Here is a 17,600-nt window from a genome sequence, read left to right on the forward strand (position 1 = left end):
GGATTTTGTTTTCGAAACAACTTAAGAAATCACTGGTCATTTAGTTTACCTAAGCAATGTTAGTGTATCTTAAATATGGAATTGCATGATGATAATTACGAATCTTAAACAGCAATTATGCATTTTTAGTAATTTGTGCTTGTTGTAATAACCATAAATAATATCACAATAATGTAGTGTAGATAAAACAATTGAGTTGACTAGTGTTAACTTTGTGACTTTGTTTAAAGTTTCTTCTAAAGTATAGACAAAAATTTATGAAAAAATTGTCGTCTTTTTAAAACCGTAAGTCTTTTAAATTTTTACAACTAAATACGTAGAGGTTCTTGCTATAAAAAAATATTTATATTTTATTTTATCAGCTAAGTTAATATGATCATATGGTTAGGATAAACAAAATTGGTGCTCTTTTATTAGGAAATATTTAGTTTTGATTAAGATCCTTTTTTTAAGCTGCATAAGCTTCTTTCGAAATGTGCTTTTACAAGAATACATGAATAATAAGACTGCTGAATGGGGGGGAGGGAAATATAACAAAATGTAAACATTATGTGACCAACAGTACAGCTTTGAATTTCTATAATATAACAGTAATTTCTAGGTACTAAATAAATACATAATTAATACATTACAATCGATATGAAGGTTAAAGAAATTATACCACAGGGTTTTTTTCTTTCTGTAAAATTATTACGAGTTTATTTTTGTCAACATTGGACCATAGTATGGGTAGAAGTTGCTATCAACTAATTAAACTAACAACTAAAAATTTTTATGTATGGAAGGGTAGGTAAATTATACCTTATTATTTTAACAGTAATTAAAAAATCTTTTATCGAGGATGACATTAAACCCAAACTTTTCGAGAAATACGACAAGCATTAGAAAGGAGATTGCAAATTTTTCTTTGTAGAACATTTAATATTTATGTTTTATTCAAAAAACATGGACGAATCAAAAATTCGCTTTTATATTTAAACACGTCATTTATTAGTCGCATTCGACAGAAATCTCCATTTTATTGCTTAAAAAGATATGAATATAAAATAAATTATATAACAGTGTCGTGTTTCTGTAGCCAGATACAAATTTATTTCCTCGTGTTTCCCAATGTTTGGTTCTTTGGTCTTTTCCAATCGTTTCAAACTTGTTAATTGTAACAGGAAATTTAATAATTTCCAGGATTTGGGCAGTTTCAAATTGCATAATTAAATGGTATTAAGTATTAATGAAATGTGATGAGGCAATGTGTACACAAATGATGCATCTCTGAACTTATTATGTAATAAATCAGTTTTTGATCTCGATATCATACTAGTTTCTTTAATAATTTACATAAAGTAATTATGATGAAACTCTTAGACATCAGTTTATGTAAGAGGTAATTGATTCAGACCTGTCTTTTCTAGATATGACTAATAAGACTAAAATCTTTATTACAATATTCAAATAAATTTCTCTGATTTTTTCTTTAGTAAAAACTAATCTTATGTCACCTGTATCCCCACAGTCACATTTAACTAGTCCATAATTTATGTTTTTATACGTTGGATAACTAAAGTTTTGTAAATAATTATGATTAAAAAAGAACTTACCCAAAAAGGAATAAATATGCAAACGTTTATTGAGAGGTAAAAAATAGTGATATAATATATTGTACATAGATATAGCTTTTCTCTCAGTAAAATGATAAATTTTTTTCACAATAAAAAATGTATGTTTTGGTTTATTACCCTTCCCAAGTTTCCACTCTATTTTTTTTTATTTAGCAAGTTTTGCGAAACGATCGAAATTGGCTAAACCTTGAAGCGGTTCATGGCTTGTGATGTTTGAGGTGTCGTGGAATGCACTGCAATGGAACAATGTTGTCGTTTTTTTTCTTTCTGTGCCAGTGACGTAGTAGCAGAAAGCAACAAGAAGTAAAACAAATCGAGTCATAGTTGGTAGAAAGGGTTATTCGCGTAGGTATTTATTCATAATAATAGTTCAGTGAACTAGTGAAATTAAAAGAAATAATTATCTGTACGTCGTACCGAAGAAAGTGAATATCTTATAAACTCAACAGAATCAGAAGTACTTCGAGTGCAGTTAAACGGATAGCCTGCTGGAAAAATGTTGTGCCATAACTTGTTCACCTTTCTTTTGCTAGCGTGTGTGTTAAAAGCATCGTTATGTCAAGACAATAACGTGTGTCCGAGTTATCGGGATTATATAACCATGAAGAACAACTCCAACTGCTGGTACAACTTCGCCGCTGATCTCAAAGTGGTAAGTCGAGATGCTTTCTACCAAACCAGTGATACCATTTTACGATTTAATTACCATTGACCCACATTTACTTACCAGTTTTTCATTGCATAACAGCCGGAAATTATACGAAGATCTGGTTATCCCTTCATTGAATACAAAGTCCAGACTAAAGACGGCTACATCCTTTCGGTCTTCAGGATACCAAGCGTGCAACAAAAAGCTCCCGTTTTCATGTTGCATGGCATTCAGAGCACTTCGGGCATTTTTGTCGGCATGGGAAAACATTCCCTTGGTAAATTAATCCGACTATTTATTGTTTCATGAACAAGTGCAATTATTTCTTGCAGCCTTTCTCCTTGCAGACGCAGGTTATGATGTTTGGTTGGGCAATTATCGCGGCACTGAATACTCCGAAGGCCATACGCACTTGAATATAACCCAAAGGGAGTACTGGAATTACGGGTATGTCAGTCACTTACTGAATTCATCACAAACTTGAGGATTTTTTTATGAAAATAGCCTCAATTTGTAAGAAATTAAATTAATTAGAACGCGATCGCTTTGTAATTTTGTAACCCCAATTGATGCAAAAAAATTTTCAAAAAGGTGTATCAAGGCGTTTTACTTCACTAATTGCGACTATTTAATAATTATGTCGATTAATTGGATCAAATAATTTGCAGAAAATACGATTAATGGTTTATAAGTCTGTCTTCACTACTGACTTATTCGGTCAATTAACGGGGAATTATTGTTAGAATCTAAAATTAATTTCACTGATTACAATAAGGAAAACAATTAAACATCAGTTATACTCGAAGAGGGGCGCCAGTTATAGGAAAAGCAAATATCAACATAAAAAGCGTATTTGTATTTCTGGTTTCTCCATAACAAAATTTTACATGTAGCAAATTATTGTAGGTATCTACCTATACAGAGTGCGCTAGAATTTGCACCCCAGAGAAAAATACCATGTACAGTAAGATACCAGGAACATGGAAAAAAAATCGAAGTTATGAGAGTTTAAATTTTGCACATTGACTGTATTTATTTCCAAGTTTTTTTGCTACAGAAAAGGAAACAAGGCAGACTAAAATTAACAGTTTGTCGTTTATAACCCGCTTTTTAAGAATTATTTTTTTTAATGTTCTACGCAGACTAATTTAATAAAAAAACATATATTCATATAAAGAGTTTTTCATATTAAAGTTTTTTTGCCTACAGGCTATTTACTACAAGTTGCATCCTAAATTGTAACTCTATTTAATGTAATTTGTGGCTTTTATTTTAAATACAAGTTGCAGAAGCAAGCACAAATTTGAAATTCAGACATTTATGTAGAATAATTTTAGGCGGCTGTGAAAAATAAAAATAGTTCTTATTTTCACATTTGAAAATGAATAGGGAAGAAAGTCCGTCACTCAAATGACGTCATTTGGGTGTTGGAATAGACTTATTTTAAATAGAACATTCAAAATAGAAAAACATTTTTTCCATGTTCCTGATCTTACTTGAAATTTTTCTCAGGGGCTGACACACCCTGTATTTTTCATTTTAACTCTCTAAATTGAGCTTTAAAAATGTTTTAAACTAATTTTGGTCGTATGTATTTAAATTTCTAAAATAACCATCAAAATTTTTTGTTATCTTATAATTATTACACACTCGTACTTTTTAATTACTTAATTAAACATTTTTTTGTCTGTCGCTTATTAGCATATTTAGTTGATTGCTTTTTATTTTACTTTTGATTTTCTACATAGGTACTATTAGTTGTTTTACATTTACTACCGTGTTTATTTGAGACTTATTAGAGCAATTTTTATTGAACTTTGTTTTTAAAATATGAAACATGCAAAAATCAAATTTTATGCTCTAAGGCTTTGAAAATAACTATCCACTCTTGTAGGAAAGATCCACAAGATTAAGGTCAGGCGAACAAGGTGGCTAATGTAACAGACCAGCAAGGTCTACAGTATCAATCATTTTCAATAAGAATCACAAAATCAATAAATTAATGAATGGTAATTTTTTAATTAACATTTAACTGCAAATGCAGGAATGCATAATTGAAGAGTTGTTTTTACAAGTTGTCGGAAAACATTGTGGTTGGAAAATACAACGAAAGTTATTTTTTCAACACAATTGAAAGTTGTTGCATAAAATACGACTTACAAGTCAAGTCAATTTACTGCAAATAATTTCACCATTAATTGAAAAAAAAAATAGTTAGGTGGAGACTTAGAGTTTTAACATGATTTTGAAATTTTAATACTTACTACTTTCTCAAGATTAAAGAAGACAATTAATTGGTAATAAATCGTATCAAATCGACAAAGAATCATAAATCAAAATGCTCAATCAGGCATAACTTGATGAACTTTCAAACATCATAAAATTTATAATCGCGGAAAAACTAACCGATTTTCTCGTCACACGTTACAAATTGAATAAAATACACACTTATAGTTTTATTACCTGGAAGTGCTCAGAGCATTCTGGAACGATTGCCGTTAGAAACACGACGTGTTACAAGAGTTAAATTATGTTAAATTATAAACTAATTTCGTAGTGCAGTTGCATGTTGGAGTTTTAATTGGGAAAAATGAAGAACCAACTTTTGGATTGAATAAATTGTGAACAATTGAAACCTTGACACCTTTCGATAAATATATAAACAGTCATGACGATAACGTAATTAAATAGTTAATGACTATTGATTATTGTTTGTAATAATAGATGGGATTCACGAGTCTTTAAAATTTTGCAATCGCGTGGAACAGGTGCAAAATATCGAAAAACAATACTTGCAACCACAATAATTAACAATAATAGAGTTGAATTAGGGACACACGCTCCACTTGTTACAAATTTTAAAATTCGGTAATACTCAATATGCACTTGCAATACGGCCTACTAACTCAATTTCAGGAGTTATTGATCTTTTGAAAGGAGACTAAATTATAATCCCTGGGGCTACTTCTCAAATATTATTGGCCAATAAAGGTAGTATTGTGTTCAAAACATTCAATAAAGAAATTCTTGAGTTAAAATTTTCTTGCGTGATTAACTTTGCTTTTTTCCCGCTGTAACAATGGACGGCCTACGATCGTTTATTCATTTAGAAACGATACGTGAAACAATTGTTCTTCCGGTATGCCGCATAAATTGCAACTAATCTACTTTCGACTGAATTGTAAAAATTCATTTTTAGATCGGCATTTCCAGTAGCTGAATTTCCGCAACCTCACTTTCTACATTCAAGCATAAAAAGACAATTTTTGAGGCGACACTGACTCGCCTTTCCACCATGTGCATACTCTCAATTGCATAAATCGAACAGTTTCTAATACATCCACCGATTTGTTTCATTCAAAAATTTGAAATTGCACAAAATGTTGTAATCGAGTTCATGTGCGTAATTAACCAGGCCGGTTCAGATTTTTCGCCAATATAACATTTACTTATTTTTGTTGATTATTATCCACTTTCTTGAATCTCGCAACGAAAACAGCCTTGTTGAAAGTAAAACGACTAATAAGAAACCGTTCTTCCAGAGTCGACGAAATTGCCTTAATCGACGTTCCGACTATGCTAAATTTAGTCAGATATTACACGTGGAAAAGAGGGAAAATTATTTATATTGGACATTCTTTAGGAACGTCGGCTGCAATGATGTATGCTTGTGAATATCAAGAACATGCCAAAGAAACTGTTAAACTATTCATATTTATGGCTCCTGCATACAAACTAAATAATATGAGGTCGCCTTATCGGGTGTTTTTCCCTTTAATGAGGACAGCTCTGGTAAGTTTAAATTTTTTTCATTATTGACAACATCCAATGCACACGAACTACAGCTCGACTCTTGTGGGTAAAAGCAATATCTAACATCCATTTGCCTTCAGGAAAAAAGGGCGGAAGCATATCTGCAGTCGGAGATATATCGTTAATGTAATAATTACCCTTAAAAACACAATTGAAACATAAAACACAAAAAAATATATTTACCTTGGGGAAAGGACATCCTTTAAGATTCGAATTTTTGATAAGGTTCAAAGAATCAAATTTGTTTGCCCTATAAATGGTACAAATCCCTATAGCAAAATCAATCACTGTTTTCTTATACTCGGTACCTTTATATTGGAGAGCAGCAACAGTAATCTATCAAACGACCATCAAAACTTTGTCAATCAATCAATAAATTACCTTAATATCTTCGTCCGAATTGATATCTTCCAGTGTTGTGTAAGTGACATTTAGAGCGGCCAAAGTTCTACTTTTCTTATAAAATTTAAAAGATGTAATTTTGAGATACGAATCGTCATGTTCGACAAGTTTAGCAAACTCGTTTTTCAAAATTATGGTTGTCTGAAACACCCTTCTGACTCCATTTTACGAAAAATTGTCTCAAATACCTCAACTCCTTTAAACAAAGAATAAATAAGTAAAATCGTGATGACTGTAAAAAACTTCATTATATTTAAGCGCTGCTATAAAACTATTTAAACTGCGCTTAGAACATTTTGAAAAAATGTCACGTTTCGCTAATTTATCACAATTTTAATGTTTTTTTAATGTTAATTAATCTCGATCTGATGGCGGGTAATTGTCACAGATTTTTATCATTTGTTTTTCATAGTCACATATTTTTCGAAATTACGAAATATTTCATATAAAACAATTACGAGTTCGCCACGTGCCACTGGAATTACACGTATCGAGTATTAAAAGAAGAAAATGAATGGTTACGTTAATTGCATTATTATTAAAGATTAATCACTTTTTCAGTCCCTTTCCAACAACTTGAACATTGTGCAGATATTTTCTCGAGGATATGCAAGAAGACTCACGCGGCCTACATGTCTCGCAGCTCCGTCGTTGATGCTTTTATGTCTGAGTTTAGTGAATCTCTTTCTAGGACCCTTCACACAAATCTCTCCGGTAAATAAGACATTTTTTTGATCCCAGTTAATTATTTGCTTGGTAGGAGACAGTCCCTGTACTTTTCAATCAATTACCTGGTGGTACTTCGTTAAAAACTCTTACTTATCTATCAGAGGCTGTAAGAGGCCAGTTTAGAAAATTCGATTACGGTGGGAGAAATTTGTTTATGTATGGTAATTCCACACCACCATCGTATAATATTTCCAGAGTGGAAGTACCAGTTTTTATTTTTTATGCCTCGCATGATTGGGCAACTTCAAAACCTGTAAGTTTTTCACACTAGAGGGACTTTAAAAATGAAAACTAATTACAGGATGCAATCAATTTATATCGATCATTACCACCGGCTTCCAGGTTCGGTATTTATGAAATATCGAATCTCAGGTTTAACCATTTTGATTTTCTCTTCGGAAAAGAAGCAAAGACTTTGGTACATGATAAAATTCTCCAAGTGATTGAGAATTTTCCAAATAAAACACCTCTTCGGTGATGAACTGTGTTATATTATTATTATTGTAGACTTTTATGTAAATAAACAAATATTATTTCATTAAATTTTGTCTCATTTAAAAAATAAAAACAAACTTCACCTTAACCTTGCAAAGGTCAATTTCGGTCTAGGTAATTTGGAATAGCTCACTCAAGCTGCAATTTTTTTCCGCTAACTTTCTCTTTCAAGGAAATTGAGATTGGTTTTGTTGTTTCTGCTTTGTGGTCGTTGTTTTTTGATTTCTAATCAAGACTAACCGTTGCATTGGCAATGCAGTGAAATGGAAGGACATTCCAACTTGAATTTCAGTTTTTCTTTTCAGTAGAAGGTCTTTGTTACAAGAAAATTACTATCAAACAAACAATGAAGCAATCTTTTGATTTTCTAAATAAAATATTAAAAAACTTCATGATTCAACATACCTCAAAAATTAAAAAAACAAATGCCAAAAAACATTTATTTTGTTGGCAATTAACAAATCTTACGTTGCAAATGACTTATCTTGCAATCTTATTTTACTTTAGATTTTCATAATAAATCATTCGATTACTTTCTGGCCTAATTGCTATCACAAATTTAAAAGTCAAAGCAGAAAAATCTCGTACGGTAAAGACACGCCCTTAAAAATTGTTATTTCTAATCGTGCATTGTTGGATATAGTCAGTGTATAGAAATCAGCAGATTAAAGTTGTAAATTAATCAACTAACAGAAGTTTATTTTATTATTTCATTACAGTTAAATCAAAATAGATTTTTAAAAGGCAATAAATAGCCTTTTACACTGAAAATGGTGTTACTAAGAAACATTTTGATTCATTTCATTTTATAATTTAATAAAAATGAATTTTATAAATAATCTTGTTATTGTCAACTCTTATCTAACATAGAGTTAGGTATTCGCATTTTTCGCGTTTCCAGACTGCAGGTGGAGACTGCAAAAGTGCAAACCAGTTCTGGTCATTTTTCTGTCTTTATCGGAGTTCTACCCACATTGGAGAAGACAATATATTTAACTATTATTGCAAATCTAACACGAAACACCCAAATACATATAAAAAATCGTAAGTCGGTTAACGCATTACAAAATGGATTTCATATACCACATGACGCCAGTATATTTCAATCCAATTATGCAAATTATATCAATAATTAGAATTATTAATTTCTCAAATTACATTACTCTGCATACATTTAATTGCACATTGCTTAGATGTGTTTCCGTCAATTTGGTAAAAGGTGTTCTAAAAAGGAAAAATTTTGGAGAAAAAAAAACATTTGTAGCATTTCTTATAAGTCCTAGGTACTTTCTTCGTGTTTGTTATGCAAATCAATCATAGCAAGTCACTTCAAGGCTATTTCCATGATATAAATCTTTGGGTAAATTTACCAGAATAATGATTATTAGTCATTTAATTGTGTTAAATGAAATGCATTCATGCAACGGTAAAGTAAAGGGTGTAGTGCTCTCTCTAAATTCGTTTTCCTACCTATCCTGGTTAAATATTCATTATGTCAAGGTCCAATCCGAGCTTATAAATGCCTCAGAAAATAATTCACCAGTAAAGTGCAATGAAACTAATCCAACATGTTCTTAGTGATAGTGCTACTAGGGTGTTTAATCCGAAACGGTTTAAGTGAATACAACAATGTCTGCCCGACTTTTGAGGATTATTACACGATGAGAAACAATTCGAATTGTTGGTATGATTTCACAGCGGAATATGATGTTGTGAGTATTTTTTTCGTCGCATTTGCCGCCCTTTTAAGCCGGAAATTCAATTCAGCCCACTGTCATACGCCTTAACGGTTATCCCGTCATCGAGTACAGAGTTCCCACTGCCGATGGATTTATTCTAACAATGTTCCGGATTCCCAGCAAAAATCCCGAAGCCCTAAAATATCCGGTTTATCTCCAACATGGCCTAGTAGCAACTTGTGCTTACTTTGTGGGCTTAAAGAAGGACTCTCTGGGTAATTCAATATTAACCCCTTGCGAACACCATTCACGAATTAATTTTAGCATTTGTGTTGGCCGATGCGGGATACGATGTCTGGTTAGGGAATTACAGAGGAACGCAGTATTCGGAAGCTCATGTGAATAAAACAGTATACCAGCAAGATTATTGGGACCATAGGTATTAAATCTTACAACACACTTAAATTTCATCCAGATTATCCAAAAGGTTTTAGTATGGACGAAATCGTGGCGTATGATTTTCCAGCTATGTTCAACACGATTTTAGCAAATACAGACCCTGATGGGAAAATTATTTACATTGGGCATTCGTTAGGAACTACTTTGTCGTTAATGTATGCAGCGGAATTTCCAGAAGTTGCGAGAGATACACTGAGAATGTTAGTGCTGATTTCGCCAGCTTACACTTTGGCAAATATGAAGTCGCCTTATAGGCTGGCAGCCCCCTTTGGAGCCGCTATCATGGTAAGTGGAGTTTTATTCTTACTCACTACTGGCAACAATTTGCACTAATAATTAAATTAAATACATAAATAAAAAATTGACGTTTCTTTAAGCAAACAGTGATGGTAAGATTCATTAGTTTTTATAAAAAAAATACTAAATTAATAAAATCTGTTATCAGCATTGTAGTATTTTTTCTCTATTTGCTTAACATTGTTGAACAGTAAAAAAGCTTCATCATTCTTGACTAAAATTGTGTTTAAATTTGTTATTTTACATAAATCTAATAACAATCTTAATAGAGCGGGGCGAGAATTTGTCTCAAATCTAGAGAATACTTACATTTATCATTTATCTCAAACTTTTGCATTTAGCAATTTTGTGAAAAAAACATAATTGAAATCAAAAGACAAAGTACTTTATAATTACCTAAATAAATTATTTTTATCTGCAAACGTCACAAAAGTGACCACTTTTATGACTAAATGACACAGGTAAAAGTAAAAAACTTCAAAAAATAAACGCATAAGTGTATTCCCGAATAGGTGAAACGACTCGTGTAAAAAATAAAAAAACCCTTGATTTAAATTTTTATGTTTTGGGGTGTAGGCCTGCTTAATTAAAGATTAATTTTTGAAGAATTAAGTTTGGCATTTTAGGCAACTAGTTTTTTTTTAATTTCCAAATTCTGTTAGAAATCAATCTTTAACTAAGCAAGGTTGACTCCCAAGAAATAAAAATTTAAGTCGATTTTTTTTTATCTTTTACAAGAGTCATTTTACCTATTCAGGGACACACTGTGTAAATACAAGTAACAAAAAGTGTTTCAAAACTGATCCCATGTTTAAGTTTTTTCTCTATTTTTTGAGTAGAAAAGTAGAAGACTGACAAAATGTCTAAGATACAAACTATAATTTTTATTAAATTATTCTTCGGTCAATTATTGAAATTAAATACATATATTGCTTGCAACATGAACAAAACAGTTAGCAGTACGTAATATTAACTCTCATTTAAATCATATTTTTTTCATTAAACATAAGTTGAACTGGTTGTAATAATTTAACTCTTTGCTTTGGTTTAGTCAAGAAAATGTGGTAATTAATTTGCATACAATAAAATCACAAGAACTCCATTTAAGGAAATAGCCGATCAGTTAAATTATTATTTAAGTAAAATTATCTCCAATTACGCTTTTTTGTGTTTTTTCATGTTTTCCTGTTATTAAACAGGTGTTCCCGGCACACGCCAATTTTTCTAAAGTATTACATAAGTAAAACAAGATTAGATATCAATCTTCACCTTCACGAGCCGACAATTTATCTCTTATTACTACTGATTAATTAATAATTACATGATCGTGTTCCTTAATCAATTTCCGATCGCAGAATTCACGAATGCTCTTTACCTTATGCAAATTTTTTCTAACATTGAATTAAATGCAAAGTTCCATTCACTCAAACAATCTGTGCGTGCCATACGTATGTTATAATTTCCATACGTAATTATTTTCTCTAATTGGACGCAAACAGGAATTAATTTTCATAATGCACCTTCTTCCGTAGAACATTGTTGGTGAATTGGAAATGTTCCGGATTGTTTCTCAAGCCCAACCATTGAAGGTACTTACTGATACTCTGTGTTTGGAATCACCACCTTTGATGAAGTTTTGTTTACAACTTTACAATTTGTTCTACGGGCCACACACCGATTTTGGACCAGTAATAGCAAAGTTCTTTTGTATTATTTTCTTAAACTACAAGGGGAATTACAGGAAATGATCCCGGTTTATTTCAACCAACTTCCAGGGGGAACAGCGTTGAAAATTTTGAACCATGCAGCTGATCTGGTTTTGGGGAATTTTAGAAAATATAATTACGTTGATAGGAATGAGATGTACTATGGGACAGAGGAACCACCGGTTTATGATATTAAGAAAATTCAAGTTCCTGTTTATATCATCTACAGCTCATCAGATTGGGCTACGACAGCACCTGTAAGTCCAGGAACATTTTATAACAATCTTTTTTTTAAACTCAATGTCGTAAGTTCTCTATTATTTTGAAAAAACTATTCACAACTTTTTTTAAATAAGACACCTTATTCTCTTGATAAACATAAAAATTGCTTCTTTTAAAATATCAGTTTTTTAAAATATAATTCAAATTTTACAATAACATTTTTTGTTAAGAAAGGAGACCGCAAAACGATGAAAATTTTACTGTATGTATTTTTTCTACGACCCTAACAGAAGCTTTTCCACCCTAATTTCAGAAAGGAAAGTGGCCGATTACCTCTATGGGAGATTTTTTTTCCTCATTTGTCAAAAATATATGTAAAAATTTTACCTCCCCTAATGAAACGAAAATACATGCTGTTAAATTTAATGGCGAAACTGGGATATCAAGAAAAATTGTTATTTCTGAAGTTTTTCTTGCTGGATCGTAAGAAAATTATATGTACGAGTATTACACTGTCCTCCTTGACAAGTCTCACGCAGTAACTTTCAGGGAGGAAAAATATATTTTCCTCTCTTGTAATACAAATAACTATTATTTTTTTTTATTAGTTTTATTTTGCTTTATTGTACTTCCGCGTAGAGGCAGCCTCCAAGAGTCTTTTCGTAATTTTAATTAAAGGTGTTAACAGTAAAAATTTCTTGCACGTTTCGAGTCGAAGAAAAGTCATATCCTTGACAACTGCACACGCATGTCTAACTGATCTATTGTTATTGTTATTATTTAATAGGTGTTACGGTATTTAACTCTTAGGGTCTGACAGTCAGTAATGATAAATGTAGCAGTTATTTAAAAATCTGGATACTTATGTCGGAAAGTAACAGGCAGTTACCACCCTTTTTACCTTCTAGGACGCTGTGAACTTATGGAATCACCTTTCCGAGGAAGCAAGATTTGGTTTGAGAGACGTCGAAGCGTTCAACCACATTGATTTTGTTTACGGAAGACACGCCCGAACTCTTGTTTATGATGATTTAGTTCGAGTTTTAAATAAATTTGTTAACAGTTAGTCGTTTTATTTTTAGCTAAACCCTTAGGTAAGTTTCTAACTGATCCAACGGCAAATTGCCGTTACTGTGTGTATTATAACAATGTCTCGTGTACTCGTCCTCGTTGTGCACTTCTTGAGAACGTCATGACTTAACAGTTACAAGAGGAACTGGAAACTAAGGAGGTCATCGACTACCATTACTATCAAGTTCACGGTCGTCGCAGAACCGTCTGGAAACCCATCAGTGATTGATGAAAACACCATGAATAGCATTTTCGTCATTTTCGTACTTTGTGTTCCGTGTGTTTTGTCCGCCCGTTACGTGCCCAAATGGAAGAAACAGGTATTCAAATCGATGGTTTTACCGTTATTTTTCTGATTTGTTTGAATGAAGGCTTGCGAATTACCCACTTCGCAAAATGAGCATTCGCATTACGTGTGTGATGACGACGGAGAAGTGAAATGTTTGCCAGGATGGACCGGGGATTTGTGCGACGTGCCTAAATGTCGCCCTGGATGTGACCCTCTACAAGGATACTGTAATAGACCAGGAGAATGTTTGTGCAAGTTGGGGTATTTTGGTGAAAAGTGCAATAAATGTATACCGTTACCGGGGTGTCAGCACGGCTACTGCAACGTGAGCTTTGAATGCATCTGCCACGAGGGGTGGGATGGGATATTTTGTTCCGAACGTAAGTATTACCACAATCAAGACTGATGAAGCATTGTACAGGGTGGCTCAATAAAAACGAGCCGCTCCGAATATCTCAGAAACTAAAAACACTTTGCAAAAACGGCGAAACAGATCAATTTTGTTTCCGAAAGGGACATTTTTTGATATAATTTTTAAAGCACTTCCAGTAACCCCCGAATCTTCACGCATCCCAACTTTAAAAATTGAAATGGCACTACCCCACTTGTGGCACATCAAATGAAAGCTAATTTAACAAGCTTTTTTACTAAAATTGAATTAGACCATCCATTGCTGAGATACGGGTTGTTCTAAAAAAACAAACCACCCTATCAAAAAACCTCAAAACAGGTTAATTTTGTTTTTAAAAGAGACACTTTTTGACGCAATTTTAAAAGCACCCCCATTAACCCTTTAACTTCCCCCACCTCAGTTCCGTAATCTCAAATAACACCGACTCACTTAAAATGTTCTTTGAATCTTTTTTCTAAAGTTGAATGGGATTAATTATTCTAAAGATATCCGTAAAAAGTAATGTTTCAAATTAGTAATTACTTCTAATAAAAACTATTAAAATAAATTACAAGAAACTTACTATAATTATTATTGGTACTGTGACAAACTACTTTTTGTTTCTTTATTGGGTGATAAAGAAAAAATGATATACCTAAAAATAGCAATAGTTCTTAAGTTCTTTTATACATACTGACTGCTGAAAGATTATTTTTTGCAGATATTTTATGAATGTAAAGAAATCATTTCATTTTGGAAAAAAATGTCCTTCTAAAAAGCAAAATTAAAGTGGTTTATTTTTATTGATTGATTGATTGAGTGATTTATTTTTATCTCATGAATGGATGGTCTGATTCAATTTTCGTAAAGAGTTTTGAAAAACTTGTTTAGATAGCTTTCATTTAATGTGTCACAAGTGGGGTAGTGCTATTTAAATTTTTAAAGTTGGGGTGCGTGGGGTCTACATAGTTACTGGGGGTGCTTTAAATATAACAACAAAAATGTCTCTCTCAGTAACAAAATTAACTTGTTTCCGCGTTTTTGCAGTCTTTTTATGTAGTTAGAGATATTCGAGGTGGCTTGTTTTTATTGGGCCACCCTATATATCGTTTGATAGGGAGAATTTAAATAAATAACTAGCTTCTGGCTCTATACTCTATAATTATCCATGTTTTTCTTTAAAAGCGCTGTGTAATTTTTCGTTTAGTAAAAGTATACATTACAATGTAATAAATGATACACAATAAAAATAAATGGTAATAATATACCTATAGTCAGATAGAAAAACGCGCACAATAACTCCACGCATACTTAGCAATACACAATTGTATTTTAATAAATTTTCTTGTTTTGTAGAAACATAGTCATTTTTTCAACGATTTAAAATTATAATAAACATAAGTTTGTATAGACCATTAATGAATTAAATTAAACCCAACCTAAGTCAAAAAAGTTTATTAAAATAGTTTTTACAAGGTGGAAACATATTATCATTCATAATTCTAGTAATAAAGAAGTTGTAAATATCATTTTTTTTATTTCTACTTCTACAATTTTAAAATAATTAATAACTTTTAATTTAACTCATATTTTCCGGTTGGATTAATAATAAATTCGAAGGAAAAATCTTAGGAAAGTTATTTTACGTGAATTAATTTTATTTCTCTACATTTGCAGGTCACGTATTTTTACTGATAACAAATACCGAACTTTTCTTGGAATTCAGAATGATCAAAACTTTTAAACAAAGGAAGGAAGTTATTAATCTTGTATTGAATTAAAATTTGGTTTTGATAAGTCTACACTATAATTCATTTCCTAGAACACTAAACTCAAATTAAATTTCGTGAGATAGCTCTCCCATCGCTAATAAATACATTCATCGTTTTCAATATAAAACGGTCTGTCAGAAGATATTTGTGTTTCAATCTATTTCAGGAATTTTTTAATTTAGATTGACACAAGCTCTGACCAGATTAAAATTTGGAGAAACAAAAAATGTCATCTTTGGACTTGAAAACTTCTTAAGAATGTAAAGAAAATATGCCGCTCTTCATGTTATAAAATCTGGGAATAATAATTCATGCCAGAACTAATTTCCTCCTGGTAAAATATTGATTGTAAAGTGTAAAAGGTTCGATTGGCCACTCCCCTAAATTAAAGACTTAAAATCTTAATCAGCAAAATGACTTTCAAAGCTTACACGCAATGGAACTTTATTCTCGTAAAAGCTAATACAATATTTAGACGATAGGATGTGGTGTAAAATACATTTGATTTATTTTATAGATTATCACAATGTAATTGTTTGGTTTCAAGACCCTTCACTGCAGAGCTAAATTATTTAAATTAGAAAACTAAATAGGTGAAGCGGAAGTTCTTTTGCTTCTGGCTGTTCATAAATATGATTCTTGAGAAAATGTTTCGCTTTTACTTTTAAAATGTGAGTTTTTTAGCAATATGTCGTTTGGACTGCCATTCAACTCGTGGTTACTGCGATAGTCCTGGGGAATGCAGATGTCGCTTAGGTTGGGCGGGACGAAACTGCAAGGACTGCCAAGTCCTGCCAGGATGTCAGCACGGCTACTGCGACAAGCCTTTAGAATGCAAATGTTTACCAGGATACACCGGCATATTGTGTCAGACCCGTAAGCTGCAAACCCTATTGTATGAAAACTTTAAAACAATATTGTAATTTCAGCAATTTGTTCGAAAACGTGTCACAAGGAGCGAGGCTACTGCAGAAAACCCGGCGAATGTCGGTGAGGTCATCGTAAAAAGAAATTATTCAAAATGATATTCATTATAATCAATTATTTACAGATGCAAAGTGGGTTGGTGGGGTAGTAATTGTGAGAAATGTTATCCTTACCCAGGCTGTGTGAATGGCAATTGCACGAGACCTTGGGAGTGTAATTGCATGAAGGGTTGGGGTGGAATGCTCTGCGATGAAGGTAATGTTTAAAACAGTCATGTTTTATTGATCGTTATTTATTGTAATTTCTAGAATTGAATTATTGTGAAACTAATCCTGATACGTGTAAAAATGGGGCAAAATGCATTTCGCTCACGAAGGATGATGGCAATTATAAGTGTTTGTGTCGGGAAGGAACGTGGGGGAGAAATTGCGAACAATCTGAATTTTCAACTACCGTTAAGATACCCACAACTACTCCCGCTTTACAAGCTGCAGGATTTAATAAGACTAAGCAAAAAACCGAACCGCTGTTGGTAGATAATGAGACCTAACGAGAAACTTGATACGGTTTTGTTACGTTTAATAAATCAAATTTGTAGTAACGACTTGTACTCTGAGGCCATAGTTTTCTCAATATTTATTTATTTATTCACTAATTTATTTGTATTTATTATTGTTTTTATTGCAAATTTGTTAATACTTTTATCTGTAATAAAAACATGAAAAGAAGGCACTGTTTTTTTTTTCAAATAATGTCGAAGGTGAAAAAATTTTATTATGTTTTATAATTATTATTACAAATATAAATAATTATTAATTTTGTTGGTATAAGCAACTGCACCATTAGTTTCTACCTATAAGTTTCTATACACTTCTACAAAAAAATAATTAACTTGGTTAAAATATATTGTCACATTAAAGAGTAAATATAATTCGAAAAAGACTAGTAGACCACCAACTGTCAATAATAGTATTAGATTAAAACTCCAGCTAAAAAATGTTTACAAGAATTTATTGCTTTTTATCTTTACTGAAACATCAATTTTAAGCACAACAAAGCATTTATTTAGATATTAAAAAATTT

General features: G+C 31.8%; 2 protein-coding genes across 2 annotated transcripts; both read left to right on the plus strand.

The window, feature by feature from the left end:
* The first annotated feature begins 1,887 nt into the window (after positions 1-1,887).
* Positions 1,888-13,149, plus strand: LOC123005150. The gene is made up of 15 exons (XM_044398785.1): positions 1,888-2,268; positions 2,365-2,542; positions 2,598-2,712; positions 5,808-6,057; positions 7,042-7,194; positions 7,241-7,462; positions 7,511-7,683; positions 7,877-7,911; positions 9,283-9,416; positions 9,472-9,658; positions 9,708-9,822; positions 9,878-10,127; positions 11,672-11,827; positions 11,881-12,102; positions 12,976-13,149. Exons 1-15 carry the CDS (start codon positions 2,113-2,115, stop codon positions 13,132-13,134), a joined length of 2,505 nt encoding a protein of 834 aa, XP_044254720.1. The 5' UTR covers positions 1,888-2,112; the 3' UTR covers positions 13,135-13,149.
* A 147-nt stretch (positions 13,150-13,296) lies between these two features.
* LOC123005201 (neurogenic locus protein delta-like) lies at positions 13,297-17,245 on the plus strand. Its single transcript, XM_044398858.1, has 6 exons — positions 13,297-13,458; positions 13,510-13,807; positions 16,275-16,466; positions 16,520-16,580; positions 16,642-16,772; positions 16,826-17,245. The coding sequence occupies exons 1-6, from the start codon at positions 13,378-13,380 to the stop codon at positions 17,065-17,067; spliced, it is 1,005 nt and encodes a 334-aa protein (XP_044254793.1). The 5' UTR covers positions 13,297-13,377; the 3' UTR covers positions 17,068-17,245.
* Positions 17,246-17,600: the final 355 nt, after the last annotated feature.

This window comes from Tribolium madens, unplaced genomic scaffold (assembly GCF_015345945.1).
Source record: "Tribolium madens isolate multiple individuals breed KSU strain unplaced genomic scaffold, Tmad_KSU_1.1 Scaffold_20;HRSCAF=117;Tcas5.2_LG4, whole genome shotgun sequence".
NCBI classification, from domain to species: domain Eukaryota; kingdom Metazoa; phylum Arthropoda; class Insecta; order Coleoptera; family Tenebrionidae; genus Tribolium; species Tribolium madens.